This window comes from Dicentrarchus labrax, unplaced genomic scaffold (assembly GCF_905237075.1).
Source record: "Dicentrarchus labrax unplaced genomic scaffold, dlabrax2021, whole genome shotgun sequence".
Classification (NCBI taxonomy): Eukaryota; Metazoa; Chordata; class Actinopteri; family Moronidae; genus Dicentrarchus; species Dicentrarchus labrax.
The window spans coordinates 30,039,407-30,061,936 of NW_026136719.1; the positions used below are offsets into that span (position 1 = coordinate 30,039,407).

Below are 22,530 nucleotides of genomic sequence, written 5' to 3' on the forward strand. Positions count from 1 at the left end.
AGAGAGACCAATATCCCCAGAAAACACATGTCTTTAATAGTTGCTGCTTTAACAAAGTTGTCTTTCTGATCATGATGTGTATTATAGTGCTCACTATTGCAGAAAAGACAATCAGGGAATTTTCTATTCAGTGATTCACCAGCAAATTGTTGATAAGCTTTGCTTGTCTATATATTTGATAATTATATACATAATTGTAGTAACAATAAATAATTAAAAGGGGTTACTGTTCATGATGCATGATTTTCATTGCATTTTTTAATTAAGATTGCAAGACATCGGCTAATTAAGTTATTGTTAATTATTATTTAACTGCATATGACCAGAGTCCAGTAAACACCTAATATAGGCAATAGATTATATGTCTGTTTTAGCTGTGAATATCAGTTATTGAAACTGGTAGTCATCATTTTCTGAGTGGAAGAAGTGTCTCTGACTGAGGAGTTACTGTCAGGTCGAGACTTGCAGGTCAAAGCCAAGGACCACAGGAACAAGAACACACCTGAGAAGACAAGAGAAAGGTTGTGAACTCTCCCAGCAAATCATAAGAGCACAGTGTGTATGATATGTGGATGGTGCACATACTGACCCTGCAGGGAGTTTATTATAGTGAACGCATAGATCCCAGGGAGGGAAATGTAGGTGGTGCTGGCTAACCCCCAAGGTAAGCCCAGCACACAGCTGAGGCCCAGCACTGTGGCACAGTCCTTCCACAGCCTGCTCCTTTTCTCCTTGTTCACCTTCTTCCAGCCACTGCTGCTCTCAGTGCCTCCACGGTCTCTCCTTAGCTCCCAGAGCTTAAACACCACCAGCCCCAGCATGCAGGAATTATACAGTATCACCAGGCACGGGAGGGCCACAGTAGTGATGTAGCTGACTAAAAGCCTCTGTGGGAACTGGCTGCTCATCCAGCATCTGCAGGTTATTAACAAAACAAAGTCCAATTTGATTTAAATAAAGTTAACTTTGAATTGCACAAAGCAGAGCACCGTTAGAAGCACAGTATGTGTTTGCTAAGGAGTCAGACTTTCTGTGTATGCAAACAATGAATCTTGGTTTCTTACATCTGCGCTGTTGAATTCTGGTTGTTGTTGTCGCTCACTTCCAGACTGTATTTGCCATAAACACTCACAATCCCACAAACCAGCACAGTCAGTGTAGGAAAACCTGCAAAAGACAAAAAGATACAGAATTTACTTCAACACTACCGTCATAAATCGCCTGTTGGTGCCTGCTGACTCGCTCTTTTAGTTTAAGCATTTACATGGCTATTATTATTTTATTGGAAAAATAATTGAAGGCTATTTCATAATCATATAATAGCCAAACTCCATTTGAACTGAACATTTTAATGATTTTTCAGACTTATCACCAGTATACTAGAAGAAATCAAATTCCTAAAACTTTAACATTTAACAGAATCACTGTCTCACCCCATCCCACCAAGCTGAGTTTGAGCAGGTATCTCCTGACGTAGATGTTGAAGACTCTGACTAGGAGAAGGTAGAGGTGGAATCCTTCCAGAGCCATCCAGCTGAAGGTGGCCAGCATGGACCAGTGTAAAAAGAGACCCAGACCCCGGCAAACCCAGCCCTCCTCAGTCTCATTCACCAGACGCACCCAGAAGCAGCTCAGCAGGAAGCTGAGGTGGAGGCAGAGCAGAGCCCCTGTTAGGTGCATATGCACACCGATGGCCTTTTCTGGACGCCGCCGTCTGAAAGAGAAACAGTATTCAGCATGTCATGATCAGTTTTGTATTGTCTATTTAGCAGATACAGCTAACATTGATTGATTCCCTCAAGAATGGATACTGGCGCTTCTTTTTGGACATGGCTCTTAGGTTTATTCTCCTAAACCCCCACATCAGCCATCTGTCAAAACATCCAAGAAGGTCGTGCTACCCTTGGTTCCCTTACTCACTCCAATTATGCTGGGGCAACCACTACTGTTAACTCTTCATTACCACCTGAAAGTCTACTTCCCTTTCATAATCGCCTAGATGGACAAGATTTCACAACTGCTTGACCAATTTGGACAATATAGGAGTTGTTTAGCGCGTTACTGAGGATGCTGAATCCATTTCTGACATTTTCAAAATGGCTGTACAAAGTAGAATTGGCCCACTGGGAGGTAAAATATGACCTCTTCCAGTTTAAACGGCCATTTTGTATTTTAAAAATGTCAGAAATGGATTCAGCATCCTCAATTACCCCCTAAACCACTCCTATATTGTCTAAATTTGCCAAGCAGTTGCTGAAATACTGTCTATATAGGCAATTTTGCTAATTTCCCAACATATGCAAGTTAGCATCCAGTAGTTTCTATATGCTGGGGACCCATACTTTAGATTTCTAACATAAAACGTTGGTGTACATTTCTAGCTTCATGTTTCCAGAGTGTGGATTTTAATAGTCGGATATAATAGAGATGATTGTGGCGGTTGAAAGAAATCTAAACTAAGGGATTTAGATTTTAAAATAGCTTTACTTTGTTTTTATCCACATGACAATTTTAGCGTATTGCTCCAGTCGGGAAACTCTCCTGCACCCCTCTCTCCTGCTCTCCTCAAAAAGTGAATGAAAAACGTCAGTGAATTGGATAACTGCAGCACAAACTGGGACCGAATCAGTCAATGAGTGGGTGGTTCTGGGGGGTGTATACTTGTGATGCAGTCCTGGTTGTCACATTGTGTTTCACCCAAACAGTTTTGATGTTAACCTAGCAACTGATAAACACTTTCTTGTTCACTATGTGCAGGCTAACTTGCAACTGTAATGCAATGAATCAAGACATTATCTCAAAATCTAATGTGGTCTAGTGTTTTGATCGGTAGCAAAACGCTGTATCCACCGCTGCCTCAGAAACCAATGTGTCAAAACTCTCACAAGAAACACTTCACACTGGCTGAGCAGATTGCCTCGTATCAGATTTGGCATGGAAGATGGAGCAGCACTGTGTAACGAAGATCTGTCCTGTTGATAGAAACTTGATAGAAAGTTAGCTCAATCATGGAGAGAGCTTGTTTGACTTGCAATATCTCAGGACTTTGGGACCCTAAACAGCTCTTTGCAGAGAGAAGTGTGTCACAGGTGTAATTACAGCCTCAGAGAAATACATAGCAACCATCTGCACCAACGTGTCTCATATTAAAACTAGATGCCACAATGTCACATGCTATGTTCTGTGACACTAATTTAATAGTACCCTAACACACACGCAACATCTTCATTTTGCTTCAGTCTAGACTGCCCTGATATTATATTAAATTCTAGTGTTCAAAGTATTGTATGTAATGAATATTAAATGCTTGTAATTGCAGTGTGTAGGATGGATACATTTCCATAATAACACTGCCATACCCCTTACAGAACGTGTTATACAGAATTTAGACAGCACACACTGTCATACTGTATACATTTTGTTAGATTGTTCTGTGGAATGTTTTTGGCCACAGCACAGTTTCTGTAAGGATGTTTTCTAAAATGTATCAGATGTGTTAATGCAAATTCAGAGAGACCAATATCCCCAGAAAACACATGTCTTTAATAGTTGCTGCTTTAACAAAGTTGTCTTTCTGATCATGATGTGTATTATAGTGCTCACTATTGCAGAAAAGACAATCAGGGAATTTTCTATTCAGTGATTCACCAGCAAATTGTTGATAAGCTTTGCTTGTCTATATATTTGATAATTATATACATAATTGTAGTAACAATAAATAATTAAAAGGGGTTACTGTTCATGATGCATGATTTTCATTGCATTTTTTAATTAAGATTGCAAGACATCGGCTAATTAAGTTATTGTTAATTATTATTTAACTGCATATGACCAGAGTCCAGTAAACACCTAATATAGGCAATATATTATATGTCTGTTTTAGCTGTGAATATCAGTTATTGAAACTGGTAGTCATCATTTTCTGAGTGGAAGAAGTGTCTCTGACTGAGGAGTTACTGTCAGGTCGAGACTTGCAGGTCAAAGCCAAGGACCACAGGAACAAGAACACACCTGAGAAGACAAGAGAAAGGTTGTGAACTCTCCCAGCAAATCATAAGAGCACAGTGTGTATGATATGTGGATGGTGCACATACTGACCCTGCAGGGAGTTTATTATAGTGAACGCATAGATCCCAGGGAGGGAAATGTAGGTGGTGCTGGCTAACCCCCAAGGTAAGCCCAGCACACAGCTGAGGCCCAGCACTGTGGCACAGTCCTTCCACAGCCTGCTCCTTTTCTCCTTGTTCACCTTCTTCCAGCCACTGCTGCTCTCAGTGCCTCCACGGTCTCTCCTTAGCTCCCAGAGCTTAAACACCACCAGCCCCAGCATGCAGGAATTATACAGTATCACCAGGCACGGGAGGGCCACAGTAGTGATGTAGCTGACTAAAAGCCTCTGTGGGAACTGGCTGCTCATCCAGCATCTGCAGGTTATTAACAAAACAAAGTCCAATTTGATTTAAATAAAGTTAACTTTGAATTGCACAAAGCAGAGCACCGTTAGAAGCACAGTATGTGTTTGCTAAGGAGTCAGACTTTCTGTGTATGCAAACAATGAATCTTGGTTTCTTACATCTGCGCTGTTGAATTCTGGTTGTTGTTGTTGCTCACTTCCAGACTGTATTTGCCATAAACACTCACAATCCCACAAACCAGCACAGTCAGTGTAGGAAAACCTGCAAAAGACAAAAAAGATACAGAATTTACTTCAACACTACCGTCATAAATCGCCTGTTGGTGCCTGCTGACTCGCTCTTTTAGTTTAAGCATTTACATGGCTATTATTATTTTATTGGAAAAATAATTGAAGGCTATTTCATAATCATATAATAGCCAAACTCCGTTTGAACTGAACATTTTAATGATTTTTCAGACTTATCACCAGTATACTAGAAGAAATCAAATTCCTAAAACTTTAACATTTAACAGAATCACTGTCTCACCCCATCCCACCAAGCTGAGTTTGAGCAGGTATCTCCTGACGTAGATGTTGAAGACTCTGACTAGGAGAAGGTAGAGGTGGAATCCTTCCAGAGCCATCCAGCTGAAGGTGGCCAGCATGGACCAGTGTAAAAAGAGACCCAGACCCCGGCAAACCCAGCCCTCCTCAGTCTCATTCACCAGACGCACCCAGAAGCAGCTCAGCAGGAAGCTGAGGTGGAGGCAGAGCAGCGCCCCTGTTAGGTGCATATGCACACCGATGGCCTTTTCTGGACGCCGCCGTCTGAAAGAGAAACAGTATTCAGCATGTCATGATCAGTTTTGTCATGCTCTTAGGTTTATTCTCCTAAACCCCCACATCAGCCATCTGTCAAAACATCCAAGAAGGTCGTGCTACCCTTGGTTCCCTTACTCACTCCAATTATGCTGGGGCAACCACTACTGTTAACTCTTCATTACCACCTGAAAGTCTACTTCCCTTTCATAATCGCCTAGATGGACAAGATTTCACAACTGCTTGACCAATTTGGACAATATAGGAGTTGTTTAGCGCGTTACTGAGGATGCTGAATCCATTTCTGACATTTTCAAAATGGCTGTACAAAGTAGAATTGGCCCACTGGGAGGTAAAATATGACCTCTTCCAGTTTAAACGGCCATTTTGTATTTTAAAAATGTCAGAAATGGATTCAGCATCCTCAATTACCCCCTAAACCACTCCTATATTGTCTAAATTTGCCAAGCAGTTGCTGAAATACTGTCTATATAGGCAATTATGCTAATTTCCCAACATATGCAAGTTAGCATCCAGTAGTTTCTATATGCTGGGGACCCATACTTTAGATTTCTAACATAAAACGTTGGTGTACATTTCTAGCTTCATGTTTCCAGAGTGTGGATTTTAATAGTCGGATATAATAGAGATGATTGTGGCGGTTGAAAGAAATCTAAACTAAGGGATTTAGATTTTAAAATAGCTTTACTTTGTTTTTATCCACATGACAATTTTAGCGTATTGCTCCAGTAGGGAAACTCTCCTGCACTCCTCTCTCCTGCTCTCCTCAAAAAGTGAATGAAAAACGTCAGTGAATTGGATAACTGCAGCACAAACTGGGACCGAATCAGTCAATGAGTGGGTGGTTCTGGGGGGGTGTATACTTGTGATGCAGTCCTGGTTGTCACATTGTGTTTCACCCAAACAGTTTTGATGTTAACCTAGCAACTGATAAACACTTTCTTGTTCACTATGTGCAGGCTAACTTGCAACTGTAATGCAATGAATCAAGACATTATCTCAAAATCTAATGTGGTCTAGTGTTTTGATCGGTAGCAAAACGCTGTATCCACCGCTGCCTCAGAAACCAATGTGTCAAAACTCTCACAAGAAACCCTTCACACTGGCTGAGCAGATTGCCTCGTATCAGATTTGGCATGGAAGATGGAGCAGCACTGTGTAACGAAGATCTGTCCTGTTGATAGAAACTTGATAGAAAGTTAGCTCAATCATGGAGAGAGCTTGTTTGACTTGCAATATCTCAGGACTTTGGGACCCTAAACAGCTCTTTGCAGAGAGAAGTGTGTCACAGGTGTAATTACAGCCTCAGAGAAATACATAGCAACCATCTGCACCAACGTGTCTCATATTAAAACTAGATGCCACAATGTCACATGCTATGTTCTGTGACACTAATTTAATAGTACCCTAACACACACGCAACATCTTCATTTTGCTTCAGTCTACGACTGCCCTGATATTATATTAAATTCTAGTGTTCAAAGTATTGTATGTAATGAATATTAAATGCTTGTAATTGCAGTGTGTAGGATGGATACATTTCCATAATAACACTGCCATACCCCTTACAGAACGTGTTATACAGAATTTAGACAGCACACACTGTCATACTGTGTACATTTTGTTAGATTGTTCTGTGGAATGTTTTTGGCCACAGCACAGTTTCTGTAAGGATGTTTTCTAAAATGTATCAGATGTGTTAATGCAAATTCAGAGAGACCAATATCCCCAGAAAACACATGTCTTTAATAGTTGCTGCTTTAACAAAGTTGTCTTTCTGATCATGATGTGTATTATAGTGCTCACTATTGCAGAAAAGACAATCAGGGAATTTTCTATTCAGTGATTCACCAGCAAATTGTTGATAAGCTTTGCTTGTCTATATATTTGATAATTATATACATAATTGTAGTAACAATAAATAATTAAAAGGGGTTACTGTTCATGATGCATGATTTTCATTGCATTTTTTAATTAAGATTGCAAGACATCGGCTAATTAAGTTATTGTTAATTATTATTTAACTGCATATGACCAGAGTCCAGTAAACACCTAATATAGGCAATAGATTATATGTCTGTTTTAGCTGTGAATATCAGTTATTGAAACTGGTAGTCATCATTTTCTGAGTGGAAGAAGTGTCTCTGACTGAGGAGTTACTGTCAGGTCGAGACTTGCAGGTCAAAGCCAAGGACCACAGGAACAAGAACACACCTGAGAAGACAAGAGAAAGGTTGTGAACTCTCCCAGCAAATCATAAGAGCACAGTGTGTATGATATGTGGATGGTGCACATACTGACCCTGCAGGGAGTTTATTATAGTGAACGCATAGATCCCAGGGAGGGAAATGTAGGTGGTGCTGGCTAACCCCCAAGGTAAGCCCAGCACACAGCTGAGGCCCAGCACTGTGGCACAGTCCTTCCACAGCCTGCTCCTTTTCTCCTTGTTCACCTTCTTCCAGCCACTGCTGCTCTCAGTGCCTCCACGGTCTCTCCTTAGCTCCCAGAGCTTAAACACCACCAGCCCCAGCATGCAGGAATTATACAGTATCACCAGGCACGGGAGGGCCACAGTAGTGATGTAGCTGACTAAAAGCCTCTGTGGGAACTGGCTGCTCATCCAGCATCTGCAGGTTATTAACAAAACAAAGTCCAATTTGATTTAAATAAAGTTAACTTTGAATTGCACAAAGCAGAGCACCGTTAGAAGCACAGTATGTGTTTGCTAAGGAGTCAGACTTTCTGTGTATGCAAACAATGAATCTTGGTTTCTTACATCTGCGCTGTTGAATTCTGGTTGTTGTTGTCGCTCACTTCCAGACTGTATTTGCCATAAACACTCACAATCCCACAAACCAGCACAGTCAGTGTAGGAAAACCTGCAAAAGACAAAAAAGATACAGAATTTACTTCAACACTACCGTCATAAATCGCCTGTTGGTGCCTGCTGACTCGCTCTTTTAGTTTAAGCATTTACATGGCTATTATTATTTTATTGGAAAAATAATTGAAGGCTATTTCATAATCATATAATAGCCAAACTCCATTTGAACTGAACATTTTAATGATTTTTCAGACTTATCACCAGTATACTAGAAGAAATCAAATTCCTAAAACTTTAACATTTAACAGAATCACTGTCTCACCCCATCCCACCAAGCTGAGTTTGAGCAGGTATCTCCTGACGTAGATGTTGAAGACTCTGACTAGGAGAAGGTAGAGGTGGAATCCTTCCAGAGCCATCCAGCTGAAGGTGGCCAGCATGGACCAGTGTAAAAAGAGACCCAGACCCCGGCAAACCCAGCCCTCCTCAGTCTCATTCACCAGACGCACCCAGAAGCAGCTCAGCAGGAAGCTGAGGTGGAGGCAGAGCAGCGCCCCTGTTAGGTGCATATGCACACCGATGGCCTTTTCTGGACGCCGCCGTCTGAAAGAGAAACAGTATTCAGCATGTCATGATCAGTTTTGTATTGTCTATTTAGCAGATACAGCTAACATTGATTGATTCCCTCAAGAATGGATACTGGCGCTTCTTTTTGGACATGGCTCTTAGGTTTATTCTCCTAAACCCCCACATCAGCCATCTGTCAAAACATCCAAGAAGGTCGTGCTACCCTTGGTTCCCTTACTCACTCCAATTATGCTGGGGCAACCACTACTGTTAACTCTTCATTACCACCTGAAAGTCTACTTCCCTTTCATAATCGCCTAGATGGACAAGACTTCACAACTGCTTGACCAATTTGGACAATATAGGAGTTGTTTAGCGCGTTACTGAGGATGCTGAATCCATTTCTGACATTTTCAAAATGGCTGTACAAAGTAGAATTGGCCCACTGGGAGGTAAAATATGACCTCTTCCAGTTTAAACGGCCATTTTGTATTTTAAAAATGTCAGAAATGGATTCAGCATCCTCAATTACCCCCTAAACCACTCCTATATTGTCTAAATTTGCCAAGCAGTTGCTGAAATACTGTCTATATAGGCAATTTTGCTAATTTCCCAACATATGCAAGTTAGCATCCAGTAGTTTCTATATGCTGGGGACCCATACTTTAGATTTCTAACATAAAACGTTGGTGTACATTTCTAGCTTCATGTTTCCAGAGTGTGGATTTTAATAGTCGGATATAATAGAGATGATTGTGGCGGTTGAAAGAAATCTAAACTAAGGGAATTAGATTTTAAAATAGCTTTACTTTGTTTTTATCCACATGACAATTTTAGCGTATTGCTCCAGTCGGGAAACTCTCCTGCACTCCTCTCTCCTGCTCTCCTCAAAAAGTGAATGAAAAACGTCAGTGAATTGGATAACTGCAGCACAAACTGGGACCGAATCAGTCAATGAGTGGGTGGTTCTGGGGGGTGTATACTTGTGATGCAGTCCTGGTTGTCACATTGTGTTTCACCCAAACAGTTTTGATGTTAACCTAGCAACTGATAAACACTTTCTTGTTCACTATGTGCAGGCTAACTTGCAACTGTAATACAATGAATCAAGACATTATCTCAAAATCTAATGTGGTCTAGTGTTTTGATCGGTAGCAAAACGCTGTATCCACCGCTGCCTCAGAAACCAATGTGTCAAAACTCTCACAAGAAACACTTCACACTGGCTGAGCAGATTGCCTCGTATCAGATTTGGCATGGAAGATGGAGCAGCACTGTGTAACGAAGATCTGTCCTGTTGATAGAAACTTGATAGAAAGTTAGCTCAATCATGGAGAGAGCTTGTTTGACTTGCAATATCTCAGGACTTTGGGACCCTAAACAGCTCTTTGCAGAGAGAAGTGTGTCACAGGTGTAATTACAGCCTCAGAGAAATACATAGCAACCATCTGCACCAACGTGTCTCATATTAAAACTAGATGCCACAATGTCACATGCTATGTTCTGTGACACTAATTTAATAGTACCCTAACACACACGCAACATCTTCATTTTGCTTCAGTCTCTTGACTCTTAAATTGACTATTATCTCTATTACACATAACAGTACAGATATTTTATGATATTTCAATATAGTTCAACCTAAATTAGTGGAAATAATATATATTGTAAGTCAAACAGAAAACTCACTGTAGGCATATATAGATGATCAAGCTGATGACTGTGAAGATGACGGAGAGAGCAGACCCAATGTAGGTGATGTAGCTTAGGGTCACAGCATTAGTTTCATCCACTGTTAATACAGGGTTCTGGAAAAGATATATAAAATATATTTTAAGTTCAAATCTCTGTTGAAAGCCTTTTCGGTAGACTCTGTTAGTTGCTTTTGATTTGACTTAAGTCCTTTGGAAATTTAGATAGAAACCTGACTGACGTTTTTATAACCCAATGATGTACCCCAAGTGACAAAACTGTATCTTTTATTGGCTGTAGCTAGATAACTGGGCTAACAAGGCTCCACACAGGGTGGATACCACACAGTTTGGGTGAAATGTTCTAAATGTTTTAGCACAAACCCACGCTATAATTAGACAATTGCAGTTTAGGGGAGGCTGGTACTGAGAGGTAAATGTTCTGTAGAAAGATAATTTTACCACGAGAACAGCAAAGAAACTCATGTGGTTACAGCTGCAAACAAATTCCATTCCATTGTCATTGGTATCACAGCCTTCTGTGCTCCAGTGACCTTCAGACACACATAATAACGGATAAATGTGAGTTTATCTTTTGATTTAAGGGCAGAAATACTGTAGGCTGGTTCAGTGTATGAAGCCTACCTGTTCCATCCTCTTGCTCTGACTCCTGCCAAAACACACAAGTCCCAACAACCGCCTGCAACAGTCAAAAGCGTATTAAAAATGAGAAGAAAGTAGATTTTCCAAGTGTAACGTGAGCACAGCTGAGTTTGTCATTACCTGTTTATTGTGTGTGAAGGTTAATTTGATGGGTTGTGAGAGGTTTCTGACAGCATAGTTCCCTGCCCTCACTGCCAGGACTAAATCTCCCATAACAGTGCCTTGCATGTGGATAGGCTGGGCGGGTATGAACATTCTCCTTTTCCGAGGGGGACTCAGCTGCAAAGATACACAGAGGTGTCAGAGGGGACGCATTACATGAATGCTGGGGTGAGGTTAATGAGAGGTAAATCAACTTCCAAAATGTGTGCATATCTTAATAAATGAAGGAAGTCAAGTTAATCCTCCAAGAAATGTGGAGTCGCATCTGAATCTAGATACAATGATAGTACAGTATAATTCCAGTTTGTTCCATTGACTTATTTTATTAATTTGACTTTATATCATAACAAAAATGTAAGCATCACACACTTTAAGGTTAGATTAGATTAGATGATTGACAGAAAATTAACTGGCTACCAAGTGGTAACATTTGTATAAAAAATATGCATTTAATTTAATTTAACTTTAAACTTTATTCAGATCAATTTAAATAAGTTAAATAAGTTTGGAGAAATGCATCCATGACTGTTATATATTCAGTCAAGTTCAATTCACTGAATGGAATTGATAATTAACTTATTTTACCCAAGTTACCTTCTTGTACTCAAATCAAATACATTTCAAGCTTAAACGTTTGAGTTGATAAATGGTTTAAGGCAACCGGTTTCCTCAAACAGTTTAAGTTGAATTTACTCATTGGGTTTCACAGTGTAGAATAATTGCAACATTAGCTAGCTGATTTTCAAAGAACACAACAGCTGACTGTGAGCATACAGAGTTCATGGAATCAGCATTCAGAGTAAAGTGCTACCTTAAATGGTAAATGGACTGTGTTTATATAGCGCCCTTCTAGTCTTTCGACCACTCAATCAAGCAGGGATTAACTAAGGTCTCAAACTTTGTACCTTAGGAGCTACTGACCTTGAAGTGAGTGCTGTTGATCACAGCGGCCACCAGCAGTACCTCCTCATTGGACGCAGTTCCTCTGCTTTTTCGGAGAGCTGAGGATGGGATGTGAATCCTGTGATTAAAAGTGGGACTTGCTTCAGCCTAAAGAAACGGAACAATACATGCAACAAATGTATTGTTAGACCATAGGCTATACCAAGGAAAATGTTTAATATGATAACTAAAAAACTATTCACATAAAATGTAACTTGTTGAGGAGGATTTTAGTAGCTGTATTTTATATGCTCCAAGTTAAGGTTGTAATACCCAGAACTCAACTGTACACCAATTTATGTGATGAAGATGATGGTTTTCACCCGTTTTGCTCATTCGTCAGTGTATTTCATACAAAGCTTGAAAGCTTTAGAATGGCCTATTTTAATTTAGAATGGAAAATAACTGAGACAGACCCAAGTCACCACTGCTGAGTGTGTTGTGTTGTTGGATGGGAGATGTGAGAGTGACCACAAACCCCAGCATGATCAAAAATGTAGCAGTTTTTTGGAGCTCTATTAAGGGCTTTTAATCACTTGTATCTTTATTAGGATGCAGTTTTGACCGTAAAGGGAAATTTATCATAATTCTAATTCATAATTCTCTCATTCATAATTCTTTGAATAGAATTTTTAGTCACTAGGAGCAACTGTTTGTACTAGAAAGCTTTATGGATATGGCCTCAGATGAGACAAGACCTAGGAGTCAGTTACCCAAAATATGGCCTCACCTCTTGGGACGAGTTCACTCTCAGACGGACGAAGCCTGGAGTGAAGCGCCCTTTTTGTACACAGCTTCCAATTCTGTCCTCGTAACACCTGCCAATACAAATGTAGCATATTTCAGCATTTTTGCAACAAGTAGCATACAATATACAATTAAAACTCCTTTAATAGGCATTGTCTTTATGTCAACAAACAACACAAAAAGTTGTCTTTATGTTCTATGGAATAGCACTAAGGTGTGAAAACCTCTGACATTTTAATGAGATATAGATTGTCATCTATAGGTTGCCTAAGCTGTGCACCCATTTGACTGACATTTCAACACACTGTGGTATAAACAGATGCACAGTCACGTGCGTCATCTACTTCCTGATAAATGCTGGAACATTTCTACCACCAACTACACGGAAAATTAAAATGATTGATTTGCTTATTTTATTACAGGGCCTCACAATGATGTAAAAGCTATTATTCATTAGACAGTGGGGAACAACTACACTTATTCATTAATAACAGGGGAAAGATACATTAGCCTTAAAAAAGAGGCGTTAGCTTAGTATCCACAATATGATTTACCTGGTCCATGGGACATCACCTTTTAGACACTCATCGAGGACAAATTCACAGTTGTCTGTCAGAGGAAGTAAGACAGAAAGCAAAAGAGTCAAAGAAAGTACAGATGGACACTCTGGATACAAGACTGACAGCTGAATATACAACTGACAGCTCACTCCAGAGAAACATGAGAAGCAGGCTTATCTGTTGTAACTGTTACAACTTACTATGGGAAACTGTGGGTTTTAGTGTTGCAGAACTGGTTGGGTAAGAGTCCCTAACAACGGTTAGGAGAGGACCAGCGGTGCCTCTACTTTTCCCTTGGTTTGATGATCCACGACCTTGATACATCACCAGTTAAAAAGGTATTCAGCTCATAAGCACACAACAATAAACACTATAAACACATGAGAATAACTCACCACCAGCTTGGGTCTCTGCAAACCAGACGAGTGTGAGGAAAAAAAGAGTAATCCACATTGTGCCTCACCGTTCTTCAAACACACAGATGTTACAGTTCCATGCAAGAGATTTGCTTCATGAGGCATGCAGGGAGTTTCACATCGTCATATATTACATGGGGGTGGTGGTGGTGTGTGTGTGTGTGTGTGGGGGGGAACTCACATATACAGGAAGTGATTCATGTGTAATAGTATTTTAAGGTTTCTGTCCTTCTAAGCTGCTGAGGTTATTACAGAAAAGCTCTCTTTATCTGCTCATTACAGAGTAAGATTTCCTGTTGGGGTTGTATAGATTAGTAGATAAGTATAATTTGTTTATTTTAAACAGTTATCACTGAAAAAAAGAAGATAAAATCTCCACCACTAACTATGTTACTCTGGTTGTTCATAAAAAAATTACTAAATTTTCAACATAGACAGAATAGCCAGAAGAAAACAGGAAGTTACTATTTTTCAATAGACGCAAGCAAAAAGAAACAAGTCACAATGGTCCGCAAGTCAACTGACACAACTGGAAGCGAAACTCAGACCTGCAAAACTTTGTTTCCAATGTTGGCACAACACATAGGGAAATGAAAATGCAATTCACACTGGGACTAATTGTAAATTCTTCATATTTCAATAATTCAAAGCTTTACATATGATTTCAAGAACAAGTATGGTAAACCATTTGCAAATAGAAACAGGTGACCATTGTTCTATACTGATATATTAAGACTTTATTCAATAGCATATATACAGTATTCTACAGTAGGTTAGTGAAGGAAACAAGTTTACTTTAATGACAGAATTGACAACAATATTTATTAAAAGTTTACAGTTCTTGGAATATAACATCTCAGGGGTTACTGTTGCTATGGTTACATTAACGAGGGATTACTATCAAAGATTACATCTGGGCTTTATCATCTCATCCGGACTAATGGCAGGAAAGGGGGTCTAATCAGATTTGATACCTGAAGTCTTCACAGGAGTTGAAGTCATTCTGTCTTCCATGTCTTTCTTTCTCTGCTTCTTGGTTGACAGGCAGATCCAAAGGAAGATAAAGAAACCTTGAAAAGGGAGACACCATGAGTGTAGTTACAAGCTGGTAAATGAGAACCTGAACGGATTCAGCTGATGAACACAAACATGTCTATATAAACAAGTTAAAAACCTAAGAAGAGACAAACACTCAACAGACCTTGTGTAGAGTTCAGGATGCAGAAAAGGTAGAGGATAGGGTAGTTGACATATCCTGAGCCCAGGAAGGCAAGACCCCAGGTGGTCCCCATAAGGCAGGTAAGACCCAACACAGTGAGGCCACTCTTGCAGGACTCAGTGAACCTCTCTGGGTCTCTCCAAATCTTTCCCTCATCTCCAAGCGTTGGCTTGCTCCTGGTCACTCGTTTCATCTTACAGATGCTAGAGGCCACCACCATCAATATGCCAGAGTTGAAGATAAATATAAGGGTGAAGTACACCAAGTTCAAAGAGTAGAAGAAGGAGTCATCTGTGATCCAGCAGCTGTGGGACAGGCAGGACACCCAAAGGCTGTCAGAATATAGTTACACAACATTGCAGAAAATACATGATCTCTCGGTTTACAGGTTACATACAGGACAGTATATGTAAAGAACAGAAACACTATCTTAAATGTTTAAAGTTACAATCCATAAGATTTTATGGCCAGTATTAGCCATTCAATGTGTTTACATTCTGTATAGTAGTCTTTATTGTTGGTGGCAGAGTAGGCTATTCCATTGCAAGATTCAACTTGCCTCCACACACAAGTGACTTTTTTTTGGTTAAACCGCACAATTTTTTCATACACATTTTATACAAGATTATACTGATTAATATGTTTTGTATATAACCAGAAGGTCTTTATCATGTATATGTATGTATGTATGTATGTATGTATGTATGTATGTATGTATGTATGTATGTATGAGTCATATGCACAATAATCTTGTAAGTATATACATTGTAACATAAGTAAAAAAAAAATGCTGTGCTAAAGCTGTTTGAAAATGCCAAAACCACTTAGACAAATAAAGAAATGATGATCATATACAAAGTGTATATAAGTGTGTAAATTACACATTTTCTCATGCTCTGTGATTGTGATAGATCATATTGTGATTTATTTGATTTTATTAAGCTTTTTGGCTGAAAATTATATATTTTTTGGATTATTTACTTACATGACACTAGTTTGGTTAGTATCGGCCATGATCATTGGTGTAACTCCATAAAACTGTTTAAAGTCCTTCACTCCCAAAGAGACAGCCACAATTATACCAGGGATTCCTGAGGATCACACATGAACACACACACACACAAACACACGCACACAGTTTAACATCAATCTAATTAATGTATTCTGGAAGATGCATTAAAGAGATATTAATATATCATGCATGCGCAATTTGGCATCACATTAAGTTATTTCTAGTGACGCTACAACAGAGTTTGAAGACAGAAAACATTCATCCGAAACACTGGTGAGTCATCACCTTTTGGTCTCAATCAGTAGAACCAAAGCGTTTCTTTTGTTACCCTGCAACAATTAATTATATATAAAGAAAAGCACTACAGGAGATACACATGCTATCCAGACACAATAAGGGTGCCCCAGTCATCGTTTCCTCTATTAGTCTTACTGAAAACTTATGACATCAGTTTGACTTAGAACACGGGAAGTCCCACAAATGTGGGAAAATGCTAGACATCACACACCACATCAGCATGTTTCCAACAGTAGGTTTTGCAAAACTCACCCCATCCTGCAAGAGACAGTTTGAGCAGGTAGTGTTTGTAGTAGGTGTTAAACACCTTTATCAGCAGTAGATAGAGATGAAGTGCTTCTATGGCCATCCAGGTGAAACAGCAGAGCAAGGAGTAATGCATGAGAGCTGCAACAAACACACACACCCAGTCTGACTTCACCGTGGCCCCCCACTCGGTAAGCAAGAAGGTTGTATTGAGCAGCAACAAGGCAACACTGAGAGATACATGGATAGAGATGGAGTAATCCATTCTGTGGTTTCTGAGGAAGGAAAAGAAGAACAGCACATAGGGACATTTAACAAATACACAGGTACAGTCTATGGAGGACCAAAACTGAATTAATCAAAAATAAATAAAGTAATAAATAAATGACACAACGATTTGATTAGTAATAATTAATATATCATTGTCAAGTGCATCAAAAAAAAATATATAAATGTAGGCATTAATTAATCTATAAACTGTGACATAAATTAATATTCTTTTAATTTGATTTCTTTATGCATTTCTGCTTTATTATGCAAATTCTGTACCAGAACTGAAGCCTCCGATGACAGGTAATACAGTACCGAGGTGATTTTCTTGCCTGGTTTGGCAGGGTTGACCCCTCAGGTCTCTGGAGGTGGGTGCTCAGTAATGCCCGACCTCCCTCTCACTCCTGACCCGCCTCATGTCTCTCCTGTCACCGCCTGAACCGGTTGTGTCTTTGCTGTTCCTGAAGTCAGAGTCCTGTGTCGGAGCCGCAGTAAATCACCTTGGTACTGTATTCTCGGTCATCAATCTGGCCTCCATTGGTCTCTAAGGCCGTGTTCGGGGTGTGTTCACTGGGAAGCTACTGAGCCCAGTTTTATTACCTGATCGACATGGTGAAATATTGCCTCTGTGTGTATAGACAACACAGAGACTATCAGCAGTAGTAGTCCAGTATAATTGTGTTATCGTATTTGATGTCAGTGCCATTTCTTGGATGTTTCTTGGACACAAGCTGATAAAAAGCTGTCTGAGAGCTAGCTTCATAGAATGCATAGAATACATGTACACCTACCGACTGAAGACATATATCACAAGGGACAAAGCAGTGAAGAAGGCTGACAGGCCACAGCCTATGTAACTGATGTATGACAGTATTTCCCAGTGGACCTCTGAAATTGATTCTCTTATCTGCAGAAAAGATGAAATAATGCATCTATCTGCAGGTAATGTTTACCAACATCTAGAAAAAAAGTCATTTCTCATATAGAGTTATACCAGTTTTGTACCAGTGCTGAATAATCATTTGTTGTACTTTTTTTTTTCCTTCTTGTTTTAAAGGTGCCAAATGAATAAATACTCGACTAACTGGTTGATTTATCATCAGGAACAAGTCATTGTCTCCTTATCAATGTATCACCTTACCATTAGGACAGCAAATGGTGTTGTATGGTCACAGTTGCAAATAATGTCAGTTTGGCTACTATTGGTTCTGTTGTATGTCTCACATCCATCTGTTTTCCAGACATAATCTGAGGAATGTGGACATTGTAACTTAGTTTACTTAAATAGGCATAATTCAGCTGGTCATCTAAATAGCAAGACCAACATGCCATAAAGGCATACAAAAAATGACATTATATACATTTGATATACCCATATAAATATATAAAAACTGATATATGCCTACCATGTTCATCAAAGTAGCGACACTCTAACCATGAGTCATTCTGTGAAAATACAAAAATATATAGCTACAGTGAAGTTAACAGTGGTACATGCTTCCCATTTAAATACAAAAAACCCTGGTGGCACAAATCCAGTAAAATCTATTATTTTCACTCCCTTTTAAAGCTAAAGCTTGACAATTGTGTGATTAATTATAATAGTTCTGTGTGATTACACCACAAAAAGCACAATATATCCTGATTGAATAAATTTGGTTTGACACATACTAATTCTGGGAGATTGATGGACTGCTTAGCAGAAATTGTAGAGTGACCACTACTGAGGTACAACCAAGTTTAATAAACTAAGTACTAAAATACAAAAGCAACAACTATGAAAACAATATCTAAATGTCAAAAATGCCACTTCAACAATGCCTGCCATGTGTCATACATACGCCATCACCAAAATAGAGTCAAATCAAGTCCATCTTATTTATGTAGCCCACAATTTGCAAAAATCTACAGCATACCATAAGGCACTATCTATCCTCTGCAGTTGATAAATAGATTGAAAATAGACTTACGTCCATATCTGCGATTGTAAAGGTTTGGAAAATCATTGTGATGGGCGTTTTCAGATTATGAAGCCGTTTCTTCCCCAGTAGCTCTATCCTGATGACCATTGATGAGAAATGTTCTTGTTCAAACTAATGAGGAGAAAGTTTCAGCACAAAAATGATAAACAGAGGAATAACACAGTGTATATACAGTATATATGTAATGGCCGAAGAATCTGCAAACATTTATGACCATGGCTAAATGGACCAGTGTGTAAGATTTAGTGGCATCTAGTGGTGAAGTTGCAGATTGCAAATAACTAAACACAGCTTGTATCTGTAATTGACAACCTGGGAATACAACGTGAAGTGTGTAGGAGGAGGTGTTCTAAGGTAACAAAAACACTATACACTAATGAAAACAGAACTATTATATTCTATTTATGCCAAAAGATCCCCCCTAAACGTTACACACTGGACCTTTAAATTTAAATTACAGATTGAAACATGAGGGTGTCAATGCAAAAGTAAATAGGATAAATATATACTTGGAATTGGCTGTCCGACATGTAGGTGACCAGACCAATAATCCTCCCGTCCTTTGGGATGGTGCGCAGGTCAAACACTGGCAGCCAAATGTCGGGGACAAATGACTTGTTCTGAGGCAGCTAGGCATAAAAGTAGATGATGTCAAACTAGGGCAGAAAATTGACTGAGCACTGCCTAAAGTCATGTCAGCCTAACGTAACAAATACATTAACATATTCAGCATCATGCTATCTTAATCATCACTGTCCCTTCTAAATTCATCAGCACCATCTTCACCACAGCTTGTTTACCTGTGGAGCTTTTATCTGAATGGTGGAGTCATCTTCTGTGGAGTTTAGTTCAGCATCACTGAGGTTTACCACATTCAGAAACAAGGTTTTCAGGTAGTATTGTATGGAGTCTCCAGTTTCCAGTTGGGCTGTTCGCATGATGTTATGGATTATCTGCTTTTCCACTCTAAAGAAAGACAATGGGAATTAATGAATTTGGTTTAAATAAAAAAAACAGATAAACCAAAATTAACTTAAATCTTTGTCCACTGTATATATCCCTATGATTGTTGTCCCCTCAATTGCTTCTCATGTTACCTACAGTACATATTTTAGTATTTTGTTATTTCTATCAGTCACATTCTTTGTTGCCCTGACGTCGCAATTTATAAAAGTTAAATAAGTTTGGACATCACTTCTTCTCCTCGTATCTACCTCTAAGGGAGCTAAGACACCAGAGGGACACATGAGTGGGAGGCGAGGAGCCACATTAGCCAAATAGAAAGCAACCAGCATAGTACTGCTATGATGGCATTATCAATTAGCAGCCAGTATTCATATTTTCTAACTGTTTAGAAAATACTCTAAACGACAAAGTGGTCTTCTAACATCACTACTGACTCTGCTAAATATGTCATTATAATTTTTTCATCCACTGAGTACCTCAAGGGGGACAACAATCATGGGGATATATACAGAGGACAAACAGTCTGGACCAAAGTGGTTGACCAACTGACCATGCCGTTTGCATGGCTAAAAAATGGTAGTACAGCCAACAGACACTTACTTTATAAAGCTTCTTGTGACATTGTGGCTGCTACTGAAGAGCTGTGCACATGAATCCCTGATGTAGAAGAGTTGCATCATTTCCTTCTGATGAGAGGTGTCATTATACAGTAACTCAACCAGTGGTAAGATGGTCTCGTCCTCACATAAGTTGACAATGCAAATTTCATCTGAGTGGTGAGAGAGGAATTAGATTTAAGATGCAGACATATAATCACCCTGTTTCTGGAAACAAGAGCAGTTGTGGATGGATTAAGAATCAGTTTATTATCATCAGTGATAATAATGTGTTTCACTCTGTAGGGGACTGTAGTGCTCAGTTCTAGAGACCTGTATGTATAGAGTCGGCAGTCTTCTTGAGAGACAGTGTACTCACTTTGTTTTGTGATGTCCACAACCTCAGTGGGAAATTTTGTCACATTGATCTCTAAGCAAGATGATGATCCATTGAACCAACTGCTGAACGTGCACTGAAAGATGCAGGGTAAACCACTCGTCGAACAGTTCAAGTTACCATATTGGTCCTCAAAGATGTTTGCATAATCCAAGGTAGTGTTAATGCCACTGTTTGAAATGCTGACACAAACTGAACACAGAAACAGAAGACGAGAATCAAATACACCTCACTGTATCTAAATGTAAAACATTCTTTGAGAGAACACTTAAGGTCACAGCAATATTAATATAAACACAGATGGGTGATTTAAAAAGGATGTTAGCAAGAATGTTTTCTTATAATTCAATATACTTGCATTATGCAACAAGTTGCTTATTTTTTTGCAGTTAGATTGGAGTAATTCTTTTGATTTCATTTCCAGGTACACTGTTAAAATAAAGTTAAAGTAAAAATGCCTTGCAAAAAAGTAAATAAAAAAATGCATTACTCTTTCTTTGGTGAAGAAGAAAACCTAAAATAATCATCCAAACCTTTGTCAGCCAGCGACTCGAGGAGCAGCAGTGATAGGAGTAAGGGAACCATTGCACTTCCTCTGAATTTGTGACTGATAGAATAAATAAAAAATACAAAATAAATAAAGCTACATTTTAGTGCAGATACATTCAGTGTATCTCAACTGTAAGTTAATTTACATCCAAAAGAAATTCACTCAAAAGCCATATAATGACAAAGAGATGCTCATTATGCTCCTGAACATTGCCAAGTGTTTTGTGAGTAATAGAAATCAAATACTGACAAATATTAACTTCAGTCTGCAATGATGGAAAACAGGCACAAGCAGCAGGTCACCCCTTTTTCGAAGTATTGCACTTGATTTTCTTTTCTTGTCTTTTGAAAAATTAAAGAAAAATGTATTTTAACTCAGTACAGCAATGAGTCACTTAAGCTTTTCTTGTATGGTCTTTCTTTCTCTCTTCTTATTTGATTGCCCTTCCATGGACACAGTGGTCCAGTCCACTCCTAAATAACATAGGACAAATATGGGGTAAATCCACTACAGAAACAATCAGACATACTTGCTATGGCTTTTTAAGTTTTTACCATACTGATGGCCAAAGAGAAAAAAATCTTTTACACAGCTCCATCTAAAGGGGGAACTCAAGTCCACCACAACAAATCATTGTTAATCTATAATTTAATCTTTTTAAACTAATTAAAATGACCAACTTTTCAGGTAGATCAAATTCTTAAAAGTTAGTATACCGCAATAAAGGGAAAATAGTAAAAATAATACTTACATTGATTCTCACTGAACAGAGTAGTTTCTCTTCTTGCCTCTGAAGTGAACAGGATGAACTGCACTGGTGAGCTGTGCTGGTTGGATTATCTCATGTTTGAGAGTTTAAGGTAAAATACAATTGGTCTTGTGTCCGATCTGCTGGAAGTATCTGGTTTATGCAAATATTAATTTTTTTATCAGTACAACAAAATGACAGTGTGTGTTAGTTTCATGGTTATATGCGAAGAACTGATGTCACAGTCTACATTTCACTTCTGCAGTAAACCCGGTCTGTCAACACAGATGTGATATCGTGGACAATAACCCCATGGTTTGGATAGCCACTGAATGCTGTAAAGTTTCCTGCTGTGGATCACTACTCCCAAATGTTTGCCTTTCACTTTGCATGCTCTTCTCATGTTAGTGCTGTTGTGCACAGAATGTGTGAAGCAGAA

The 22,530-nt window shown here is 39.0% G+C and overlaps 2 protein-coding genes across 16 annotated transcripts; both read right to left on the reverse strand.

The window, feature by feature from the left end:
• Positions 1-15: 15 nt before the first annotated feature.
• On the reverse strand, positions 16-13,941 carry LOC127352043 (adhesion G-protein coupled receptor G1). Of its 14 annotated transcripts, none has more exons than XM_051380128.1 (13): positions 13,788-13,940; positions 13,593-13,706; positions 13,387-13,441; positions 12,816-12,903; positions 12,065-12,193; positions 11,102-11,260; positions 10,964-11,018; positions 10,781-10,872; positions 10,317-10,435; positions 1,434-1,714; positions 1,065-1,167; positions 590-915; positions 16-502 (listed from the first exon to the last, which is right to left on the reverse strand). In XM_051380128.1, the coding sequence occupies exons 1-13, from the start codon at positions 13,843-13,845 to the stop codon at positions 384-386; spliced, it is 1,698 nt and encodes a 565-aa protein (XP_051236088.1). In that variant the 5' UTR covers positions 13,846-13,940; the 3' UTR covers positions 16-383. The 14 variants fall into 14 exon arrangements, with proteins under 14 accessions (XP_051236088.1, XP_051236093.1, XP_051236098.1 ...); XM_051380133.1 differs by lacking the exon at positions 1,434-1,714 and adding an exon at positions 4,944-5,224; XM_051380138.1 differs by lacking the exons at positions 1,065-1,167; positions 1,434-1,714 and adding exons at positions 4,574-4,676; positions 4,944-5,224.
• A 561-nt stretch (positions 13,942-14,502) lies between these two features.
• Positions 14,503-22,239, reverse strand: LOC127352042 (adhesion G protein-coupled receptor G3). Of its 2 annotated transcripts, none has more exons than XM_051380125.1 (14): positions 22,095-22,239; positions 21,327-21,400; positions 20,776-20,985; positions 20,401-20,569; positions 19,635-19,800; positions 19,344-19,463; positions 18,823-18,945; positions 18,259-18,298; positions 17,994-18,100; positions 17,644-17,759; positions 16,589-16,857; positions 16,013-16,118; positions 15,010-15,332; positions 14,503-14,878 (listed from the first exon to the last, which is right to left on the reverse strand). In XM_051380125.1, the coding sequence occupies exons 2-14, from the start codon at positions 21,376-21,378 to the stop codon at positions 14,766-14,768; spliced, it is 1,914 nt and encodes a 637-aa protein (XP_051236085.1). In that variant the 5' UTR covers positions 21,379-21,400; positions 22,095-22,239; the 3' UTR covers positions 14,503-14,765. The 2 variants fall into 2 exon arrangements, with proteins under 2 accessions (XP_051236085.1, XP_051236086.1); XM_051380126.1 differs by lacking the exon at positions 22,095-22,239 and adding an exon at positions 21,593-21,979.
• Between the last annotated feature and the right edge of the window lie 291 nt (positions 22,240-22,530).

Coding starts and splice junctions, on each gene's coding strand:
- LOC127352043 (XM_051380128.1), bottom strand. CDS start 13,845: ATGTGGATTACTCTTTTTTTCCTCACACTCGTCTGGTTTGCAGAGACC. Junction 13,707..13,787: donor TGCAGAGACCCAAGCTGGTG/GTGAGTTATTCT, acceptor TGATGTATCAAG/GTCGTGGATCATCAAACCAA. Junction 1,715..10,316: donor ATCATCTATATATGCCTACA/GTGAGTTTTCTG, acceptor TTTCTCTTTCAG/ACGGCGGCGTCCAGAAAAGG.
- LOC127352042 (XM_051380125.1), bottom strand. CDS start 21,378: ATGGTTCCCTTACTCCTATCACTGCTGCTCCTCGAGTCGCTGGCTGAC. Junction 18,299..18,822: donor TTACAATCGCAGATATGGAC/GTAAGTCTATTT, acceptor GTATTTTCACAG/AATGACTCATGGTTAGAGTG. Junction 15,333..16,012: donor ACTAACCAAACTAGTGTCAT/GTAAGTAAATAA, acceptor CCTGTCCCACAG/CTGCTGGATCACAGATGACT.